This window comes from Fundulus heteroclitus, chromosome 14, assembly GCF_011125445.2.
Source record: "Fundulus heteroclitus isolate FHET01 chromosome 14, MU-UCD_Fhet_4.1, whole genome shotgun sequence".
In the NCBI taxonomy this organism is placed as follows: domain Eukaryota; kingdom Metazoa; phylum Chordata; class Actinopteri; order Cyprinodontiformes; family Fundulidae; genus Fundulus; species Fundulus heteroclitus.
This window is the reverse complement of record NC_046374.1, coordinates 24759934-24770752: the sequence shown is the minus strand read 5'-3', so window position 1 is coordinate 24770752 and position 10819 is coordinate 24759934. Positions and strand designations below refer to the sequence as shown.

General features: G+C 39.7%; 1 protein-coding gene across 1 annotated transcript; it reads right to left on the bottom strand.

Annotated features, from left to right (window-relative positions):
- Positions 1 to 554: 554 nt before the first annotated feature.
- Positions 555 to 9877, bottom strand: gpha2 (glycoprotein hormone subunit alpha 2). Its single transcript, XM_012862465.3, has 4 exons — positions 9338 to 9877; positions 6578 to 6689; positions 3360 to 3544; positions 555 to 1124 (listed from the first exon to the last, which is right to left on the bottom strand). Exons 2-4 carry the CDS (start codon positions 6687 to 6689, stop codon positions 1020 to 1022), a joined length of 402 nt encoding a protein of 133 aa, XP_012717919.2. The 5' UTR covers positions 9338 to 9877; the 3' UTR covers positions 555 to 1019.
- Positions 9878 to 10819: the final 942 nt, after the last annotated feature.

Genomic DNA, 10819 nt, shown 5'->3' with positions numbered 1-10819 from the left:
TTGTTGTTTCTCCTTTGGTCGATGGAACCAAGTGAAAGAAGCAACTGAAATGGGCATCACGGTGATGCAACTCAGCGTGAAGGACGAGGTGGATATAGCCAGCAGTCGCTGCCAGCTCCTTTTCGGAAACGCCCGGAATCCTGGCTGCTGAACAACAAGTGGAGGGACATGCTAGGCTCCGATGTTTTTCAAGCCAACGTTATGGGTGTCGTCGTGGACGGAGTTCATCTAACTTACAAATGGTAAGAGATCATCTGACTGTCTGACTTAGTAAATAACTCGCAATGTCGTGATATGAATCCCATGTTGTGAACATAGTAGGTTGGTCTCCTTCGTCGTCTGCTCATTTTTTTAACACAAGCATGTCGCGTTCCAACCGTGTTATGACGTTCTGACAGGACCGACAAATGCGATGAGATGTATATGGCGTTTTGTAGAGTTGTAATCCTAAACGGAGAACTTGTTCGTATGTGGATTTCACCTTTATTGTTTTTCTGAAAAATGAGGTTCGTGTGTTGATTGACTCCTTGTATCCTTACATTATTTTTGCAACACCGGCAAAAATCGTTAATGCTCATCTTCTTATTCTAGGCTAACAGTTGAGTTCTGTTGACAACAACTATGCGTCGCTTAACGTACGTCACACACTCCGTTGCTCTTATTGGTTGTAGGTCTATCCAATTGAGTGCAGAGGAATTTTTTTTCCTGGTTCGTTCGAAACACGCCTCATAATCACAGATCTATGGAGCAGTATCAGACTCAAATTCTGACTAGAATTGAGTATGACTACATGTCAGGCTACACTTTTAATGCTGCAGGACAACGACCCTCGTGGATGGTTGCAGGATTTGCTACCAGCTCGTCTTGCTTTCAGTGATTTAAAAGCAAGAAACACATAAATGTAGGAGATTTTCAGTCAGGTGAGAGATTTCAAAGCAGAGGGACAGAAGTGAAAAGGTTCCTGCCGGGGTAGTTTAGTTTAAACGGTAATCCGCTTTGGGTCCTGGAGTGACGGCCTGTCAGTAGCGGGACTTGCGGCACATGTCGCAGCGGCACGCCTTCGCCGTCAGGATCTCGATTTCGTCGTAGTGCCGACCTCGCGGGCAGTCCAGGCGAACTTTGACCTACAGAAGGCAAAAAATATATATAAATATGATTTTTTTTTTTTATCCTATGGTTACATGGCTGACTTTATTAGAATCTAGAAAAGGTCTTTGTGGTAAATATTTGCTAATTAAATACAAACAAATGACAAAGGGGAACTAAGGACATGTACTTGTGGCTTTTGATGCTTTTCTCTATTTACCTCCAAAGTCAGAACTTGGATCAGACAATAACGTCAAACCCACCGGGTTTAACCGGGTTCCAGTTACCAGTTTGGAAACCTGTGTGATTGCCTACATGATATATATGCACTGTGACCTGGCTGACCGGTATTAGCAGTACAAGCTAAATATGCAACCATATTATAAACATGCAATAGTAAGTGACGTTTATTAGAAAAAAACAACGCTTTTTAATTTAATTGAATTTATTGAACTAATACAAGTGAAATCAAACTTTAAATGTATACATGATATCGATATTCAAGGAGGGAGCATTGTAATCATATAGTCCCACTCCTTTTCCAGATGCATTATACTAAAACATCTTAACCTGCTTTTGCTTACATTAACATTTTAACCATTTTACATAATTCCCATAAAGCCATGGCAACTCATATTTCCAGATTTTTACCATGTTTTTTGTTTGTTTATTGTTTCTGTGGGGGCTTTGTAGCACTAGTGGCTTGTTTTTTACAAATTAGGCTGACAGGAAAGGGGGTTTGAGGAGATGGGGACGACATGCGGGAAAGGACCACAGGCGGGAATCAAACCCGGGTCAGCCACGTCCAGGACTAAAACCTCGTACATGGGTCATGCTCACTGCCCCTGTGTCATCGGAGCACGCCAATTTATACACAAACATACTGAACTATACAGCATGGGTCATAATTGCATTAAGTGATACAATAATACCATAATAATAATTATTTATATTGTATATTCATCTATAACCATCCTCTAATGGCATCTCTTGAACTGTGTGATTTATGGTCATTGCTGTAGCTCCACTGTTCCAGAGTTTCACCCCACACACTGAAATACAAGGGAAGGGTTCTACAGGTCAGTTTCAAACCTAACTGTTTCTTGAACATTATGGGAATGTTATTATTAGTGGCCTTAAACATTATAAGAGCTGGTTGCAGATTAACAATATCAATTACTTTTTTTTATAAATTTGATTTAGAACGAGACGGTCAGGGAACAGGTGAGTTTTCCGATCTGAATTTTTGTCATAACGCCATTTTAGAGAGACCAGTTAATTTAACAGGTTAATTGGAGTCAAACCTGAGAGAACCCACGCATGCATAAGGAGAACAACAAACTATGCAGAAAGACCCCTGGTTGAATCCAGGACCTTCTTGCTGCAAGGCAACAGAGCTACTACAAAAAACTTAAGAAAGGTCAAACTAAAGATCAGTACAGAATTTGGAGCATTTTGTGGTGTAGAAAATGTTTGACTACGTCACACTGAAATGCTTTTTGACAGTTTATTTTGAATATGTCTAAAGTGGAGTTTACAGTCGATTTTTTCATACCCTTTCAACATTCACCTCATTTACCTGTAGAGTTCCATGTTTGACAGTTTTCTTTTTTCAGATTTAAAGACGGTTTGCTTTCTTCAAACCACATTTTTGGTTTGCTTATTTTTTTCAGGTATATCTAAGTTTTCCTAGGTCTAATAAAAATAATACCTGTTTAATTATTTCTGGTATTTAGCATAAGTCATTCACATGGAAAATGAAGACTTAGGGACCCAGCACCGACCCCTGAGGAACCTCAGAAACACTGCCCAAATATTCTGAACACACCTTTCGCAAATACAAAGTCAAAAATATAAATCACATTGAAGTTATACATTGTAAAAAAAAAAAAAAAATGTAAGAAATGAAGTTGTTTTTTGAACTACGTTTAACACTAAGTTTTGGGTTCAAGGCGGCCATATTAGTTGGAATTCCACCTTAAACTTTCTGATAACTTTTTCTTACTAAATATTTTTTGTAAATCCTGTGTAAAAAGTTCAAACGTAAAAGTGTTTCCTTCAACCAATCCAAAATTTAGGCTAATTTTATTTAATTTTTTGTTTTTATGATAACCTGGGAGAAAAAAAATCCACATCCTATTGTAGTGTAACTTTAAAATCTCTGTCTACATGGATGTAGCTTGGAAACCTGGTATTTACTGATGTGGTGCTCGTTCTAAAAGGTTTGAGAACCACTGATGTAGTTAAAGAGGCAAAAAAAAAACTGTTCTTACCTTGGTGTCCTTGCTGATTGTGCAGCAGCGTGATGCAGAGGTGATGTTGTGTGTGAAGTTTGAAGCCACCAGTACAGAGTATCTGGACGGAAAAGCGCTGGATTCGCAGTAGCCCACGCAGGCGTACACCAGATGGGTCCCTTTACAGGTGCCACGGCGGTCGCTCCGGATGGTCACGTTGATGGCTGGTAGAAAGGACGAATGGCATGCATAAGTGTTCAGGAATTAGCAGCTCAACTTGATAGGTTTGATATTTTTCTTGGACTAATTCCTAAATGTGCAACCAATGACATGGTCTTTTATTTTGATGTTGCATTTATTGTGTAAATAGCAGGTGTACTTAAAGCTTGATGCGTACTCTTAGGTTTTATGTTTTGTTTTAACATAGTCCAGGTGTGAACATAATGATATTTCAGGATGTGTTTTATCCTTAGGTGTTTAGTTTTTGTCTCTGTTTTTCCTCATTTTCCTGTTATCTATGTTCTTTAGGTGTTGCTGTATTAGTTAGTACATTTGTGTTTAGCTTCTTATTATGTCCCAGCTCAGCCTTTCCCGTGTTAAAAATGCTGCGTTCCAGTTGCAGTTGTAACTTGGAGACGTCCCCTAAAGTCAAAACTTCCCACTGGGAAACTTTTTAAGGCCTATTGTCGGATCCAACGTGGCAACTCCTCGCATCAACAACAGTACACTATGCTGAAAAACATGTTTATTTAAAGCACTCAGTGTTGAGTCCAAATTCAACCAAACTAATAGTGTTTGCATGTGGAAAGTACTTTAAACAAAGTTTAAGAGGTACTATGAACAAAACAACAGCTTTCCTGGTCGCCGCCATATTGGAATCCTGATCTTTTGTTTGTTTTTTCTTGGAATTCCAACTTCTCCGACTGTGCTAACCGTAACACTGGTCACTCAGGTGTTATACCCTTCCCAGCTCCTAGTTCCAACTTCAGAGGTAAATGGAACGCAGCATTAGTCTCTCTCCCTCAGCTTCTCCTTTTTTCTGCAGCTGTTCCACATCTCCTCTGATTGTTCTTCTGCTTTACCTGTCTTTTCTCTGCCTCTGCCTTTAAGTCCTTTGTTGACCATTGTTCCCCCTTGGATCCTGCTGTCGCTTCCCGTTACTCCTCTCGTACTTCCTGTTTGCCTGCCTGTCCCTCCGCTGTTCTGCCCGTGTCTCTGCCGGGGCGCCATGTTGTTTTCTGTTTTCTGTTGTCGTTAATAAACCATCTCTATGCTCACCCTGTCTGCACTTGGGTCCTACTCCACACAAAAACACACATCATGACGACCTGTAATTTTAATTAATCAGGCTCAGACAGGTTTTGACATTGTCTTTTTACTTGATCTCTTTAGCACAGGGGCCTGCAACGTTCACAGTGAGTCTAAAGAGCCATTTTACCTGCAGTCCACTTGAATTAAACTCGTTCAGAGCCGCAAATGTTTCCTGGCCTTTTGAAAAAAGTTATAATTTCAAGATTTACTCAAGGAAACATGTTGTCATCCTTAAAGAAACGCTCTTTTATGTTTATTATGAGGTTTTTAAAAAAAGAGGATGGACGGCATGTTGATATTTGTGGATAATGACGTAAAAAAAAATCATAGTTTCCAACATAATGAATGATGTACTTTTAGCACCATTCTATTGTGAAAATTAAAAGCAATTATTCCAAGAAAAAACTGCTAAAACCTGCATTTATTATCATTATTACGTTTAAATACCATAATAAAAATATAATTTGTTGCCAAAGTTATTAGGAGCCACTGTGGAAGGTCCAAAGAGTCACTCACGGCTCCAGAGCCACAGGTTGCAGACCCCTGCTTTAGTACATTATGACCAAGAGATTGTTTCCCATTGGGAGTCGGCTGAAGGAGTAGGTTCAGCACACAACTAACAATAATAATGACCCAAACTCAGCAAGATTGACATCCCAGTCATATGGGAAAATTTAGGAACAGAGAAAGTATTGCAAATGATTGAAAAACCAAAAAACATTGTTGTGTGGCCAAAACTTTTTTATGTTGAAAGAATATGAGAGGTAGAAGAAAACTAAAAACTGAAAATGTGTGGGGATTTAATGCAGAATTATCCTCTTATTTTTCTTTATGAGAACATTGTGAGATGAGTTGAGTTAGCTGTAAGTAGCCTTTAGCTTCCCTTCAAAGAAACCTAACTTAACGGACGTGATGAAGACTGGCCTGAGTGGTGAACAACAACAAAAACAGATTATACTCAGTACTGTAGACTTCAGGGAAATGTGAGGACATTGTTGTATTTAATTAGCTCATCTGTTTGATTGTTTTTTGTTGTTATTTTTTAAATCAAATCTGGAATCAGGGGACACAGATTTTCATATTTAGTGCTTAGCTGCACATCGGTGTTTCTGACAGATCCAGACTGTTTGCTGGGCGTGTCGTCGATGTCTTGCTGTGTTTCAAAGCATATGGCTTCAAGTTTTCTGTCCTCGGTCTACTTGGATGTTTCACTTTTACCAACTTCCTTATTTAGAGCCAGCTGCCAGGGAAGAACCAACATCTCATGTCACATCAGTCTTGATTCACTGTATGGAAGGAGTTTTACGATCCTTTCCTTGGTTTCAGCCGACAGCTCTGAAGTTGGGATCAGATGCTCATTAGGATCCATAAATACTCTCATTTAACTGTAAACCCAGTTGGTTGAACAGACGTGCAGAAATGTGATTCAGACTTGAAAATTACACAATAATTCCCCAGTTTCTCCTCAACTTTTTCCTCTTCTTAATTAAAACAAATGATAATACAAAATGTAACTGTTGTATGTTTAGGTTTTTTTCACAAAGCCAGAACATTTGCATGTTTAGAGTATCTCTGAATGTAAATGTTTATTTTATTTTTTTTGCTAAAAAAGTAAAACCACTAACTTTTAACCACTAACTGGGCTGCAATGCTGTTGGTTGTGGTAATTTTTCCTATTTCCTGTTAATCAGCCAGTTTAACAAGTCGAAAAGATCTCTTTCCTGAACTGCAGACTTGATTTACATAATTAGACATGTGTATGTGTTTGTTTTTGACATATAAATAATGAACTTCCTTCAATGTTTGTTTATTTGTTTTGTCAACATTAAGTAATTGCACACACAAAAAATTGAAAGAAAATAAACTTTTTTTTTTTTTTTTTTTTTTTTGCCATTTCTTGACATGAAACCTTTTTGGGCTTTTTTTTATTTTGCATTGAAACTCACGGTACAGGTGGCATCCTGGGGTTTGTCCCTCTTTGCTCCAGCCAAGAGGAGAGAGGAGCAGCAGCAGGGAGATCAGGGCCAGCAGGCAGATGTGCGAGATGCTCTGCGACATCTGGACGGACCAAACAGAAGGGTACGTTAGCCGTTGCTCACCGACAATCCCAAAAAAGTTCACTTTCCTTGCTTCCTTTAAGCTTTTGATTGAACAAGTGGAGACTTTTCTTAATAATTAACAAGTGTTTTTGTTTTTTATGGGGGGCGGGCGCTAACAAAACAAAAATTTTCATCCTCTTCTGGTAAATTTTCCCCTGAGATGAAGTACCCCCCCCCCCCTCGCCTGTTAAACTGAGGTGATTTCCCCTCCTGCCTGATGTGAATAATAACAGTCCTGTCTGTGTCTCTCCAGTCTGCCTCATCGAACAGTTGCCTGCTCATACACGCACATTCACAGCCTCATCACCTACAGCAGCCTCTCGCTCTCCCTGCAGTGAGCATCGCTTCGCCTTCATAGGTCGACCAATGTAAACTTATTTTCTCCATGAACCTCAGATGTGATGTGTTGATGTGTACGTGGAGGGTTTAAGCTAGCTTTGTGGCCCCTCTCCTGACTCACACACTCCCACACGTGTGCAAACAAAGCTAAACTTTTCCTGGGAATTCGGCGATCCTGACCTCTGCCCTCTACTTTTTCCAGATTTGTGAATCAGCGCCGTGGCTGCAGCAATAAGCCCCCCCCCCCCCCCCCCCCGGGACCCAATTAGGACTGTCAGAAGGATGCCGGGTCAGCACTGAGGTTGTGTATTTGTGTGTGAAGCTCTGTGTCAGCTGTATGGGGAAGAGGAAATACTCAGTTTTTTCCTCTTATGTGGGGTTTCCACTCCTGAAGAGTTTTTTTTTTTCTGTCTTGCTTTGGCAGGTGATGGTTTAGAGGGGTCTCTGCTTCAGGAAGACTCCAATCATAAGGAATGTTACAACATTACGGTTTCGCTTCTCTTTATCAAAAGTAATTACCTACAAAACGTTTTTTATCAGGGCTCTGAAAACTTAGTGCAATAAACCTTCACGCTGGAACTGGTGGCCGATTTTTCACAATAAAACAACAGAAAGTGCTTTTCACAAACCCTCCCAAATGGAAATTTATGATTTTTAAGGTTGTTGGCCTTTTTTGCAAGGAAAAGGGAAAATGTTTTAACTGCCATTCAGGTTTAGCCTTTAGTTAATAATTCATGTTACAACCACAAGCTTTGGTGTGTTTTTATTCAAAGTGATGCATGAATGAGAAATAAGGAAAATGATTCATAGTTCTGAAAAGTATCGCGCTTATTCGTGTACAGATTCCTTTGCTGTGGTGGTGTGTTTAGGGAGATATGCGGCTGTAGTTTATTTTTTTTTTGCCACACACTATGTTTTGCATGTAAAGATATGGTTAAATGGAGCCAAACGACTCGGAAAAGACGAAAGCAGAAGGCAAAAAAGCTCAGGTTTGGTCTCATCCAACAAATCTGCTGTGTTGCCTACTTAATTTTAACAGGTATCGTCTGAAGGTAATTAGTTGCCCAGGGTTTTATATATGAGTACCATCATGTTGCACCATGTTGGTAGCAACATTATGCCTGAAAAAGACCTGAGACTGGGGTGCAGGACAACGAGCCTAAACAGCCAGCCAGAGCTACGATGGAGCAAATTTCCTGCAACTTTTTGATGCATCTCAGGTTCAACACAACTGAATAAAATGGCTGGATTGCTCTAAACGAGCTATTGATCTGTTTTGAGTTTGCTGGAGTAGGGATGCATCTGAAAGCTGCATGAAAAGTAGCTCTCCTGAACTGGACTTGGGCATACCTGGTTTAGAATAATGTGTTTATATTATTAAAATGGGGAGTTCAGGGTCTAGCCCTAAAAATTGGATTACTGAGAATCTAGAGCAAGACTAGAAAATTGATGCTCACACATGGTTTTCATTTAATCTGACTGAGTTGGAGCTAATTTACAAAGAAGAATGAGCAAACGTTTTGGTCTTTAGATGCCCAGAGATGATAGACAGGTACCCCTAAAGGCATGATGTCGTATCTGCAGCAAAAGACAGTTTTACAAAGTATTACCTCAGGGGGAATGAATACAAAAGCACCCCACACTTTTCTTTTTTTTTTTTTTTTCATATTTCATTTTTTTTTTTATTTGTAAAAAAAATGCATTATCACTTTACAAGTATGCATTAATTTGTGTGGGTCTATGACAGAAGCTAGAAGATGTTTTTTAATAGTAGATTCAGAAAAAAGTCGATCGAGGGCTGTGAATACTTTTGCAAGGCCCTGCTTATTTTTTCCCTCCCAACCTGCTGGCAGAAAATTTTATTCTCATGAAATTATTTTTCTCCAAAATGAAATAACTTAAAGTTTCCTGTCAATCAAGCCTAGATTTAATTGAGCAATTAAAAAAGCTTATCTTTAATAGTCCAGTTCATTTGGTTCATTGTTTTAAAGCAACGACTGGTGAAGTATGAGGTATTTATGCGTTTTGGAAATAAATAAAAACCCACAATCTGCAAAGCGCTAATCTCAAAAGGTGTGAACATAATTTAAACTTTGCACTTTTTATATGAACATTTTCCAGCTGACAAAAAAAATCCTCAAGAATTTATTTCAGTATTTATTAGTGAAATCCTCTTTTTTTATTATTCATTTTATGTCGTGAGGACAGCCGAAGAAGAAGATTTAAGGTCTCTAGTAACATGGACGACGTTATGAAGCTGATTCTTACCTGGGCCGCTGGGAGTTGTCGAGTGCAGGTGAGTCGTCTGACAGGTGTGGCAATGTCTGTTCCTAAGCCCAAATGCAGGGATGTAAGTCACACAGGTAGAAGCCACGGCACTTATAGCTTTTGACACACCCACGGTTAGACGGACGAGTGTGTGGGATTTTCCCCCCACAGACTCCTCTTCCTCCTTTGCAGATTATCCTCCTACCTGCACAACTAAACCTCGAAAGCCGTTAAAATCTCTGACAGCTTTCATTAAACCTCTGCTTCTCGTTCGCGCTACCTCCCTCGCATCTCCTCCTTGTCCGCCGGTTTTAAACCTTTTGTGGGGCCGCTTGCTGCGGTGACACAGAGGAAAACTAAATAGGTTTTCCATCGGTGCAGAACACACACACACACACACTCAGCCAGTTTTACCTCACCCCATGTTTGGAGATAGAGACTCACATATAAAACACACACATGTATGCGTAAAGAGAGTCACCTAGAAGCTAAAGTTTGAGGCCTCAGGTGTCAGGGGATGAACCCTGCCAATAGATTCAGAAGCAAGACAAACACTCTTATGGTTTCTGCAGTGACAAAAAAAAAAGACACAAGTGACCAAAATAGACCAACAATGACTGTAACTCTAAAAGTTAAGCTGAAGACCAGTAAAACTCTGTTGTTTTTCCCCACATCTTTTGAGCCGGATAAGTTTTGAATTCTGTGAAACTTACAAGGCATAGAGACCGTACTGTAGTTTTATAGCGCACCTTTGTGGAACTTAAGCTGTTGGCGTTACTGAAAGCAGAACAGTCTTCAAGCAATGATAGAACGGGTAAAAATGCATCAATAAGTCCCACAGAAGAGGCTTCTGGAAGTGTTACCCCGGCCACAGCTTTTGCCAGTATTGGTGCTGTGCTGACCATCTCTGTCCCTTCATTACACCAGTCTACCCTTCTTTCATTTTATTGGACAGATTAGAAATCATTATTGGGTTATGGGTCCCCTGACCCCTGCCTCTGTGCTCGGGGAAGGCTGGTCTTTGGTTCTCCACAATCACTATCAAGCTATTTCCTTCTGGATAATTTTCACCTAAACTAGTGCACTCTCACAAACTCCCACAGGTGCTGGGTCCCAGGTATTAAATGTTCACTTATATACAGAAAGGCTATAATTTATTTATTTATTTTCTTTTACTTTCTTTTTTCAGGTATCACATTACACATGTCAGCTTAAATATTAATACATATGATTTAGCAATGGTATCAAGGTGTTACACGATTGTATCTGTTGCTTTATGTCTGTTGGTTGTGCTGTTCTTTTTGTGTCTCTTTCCAGGTGATGGAGCAGACGGAGAAGGTTTTATCATTCTCTCCCTTTTATCTCTTCTTTCTTTCACCTCTTCTCTTTCTTTTTTTTCTCTTCTTGTTCTTCCTTTTCTCCTACTTTCCCATTGTAGTGTCCATATAATTTGAAATTCTCCCTGCAGGAATCACAATAAAA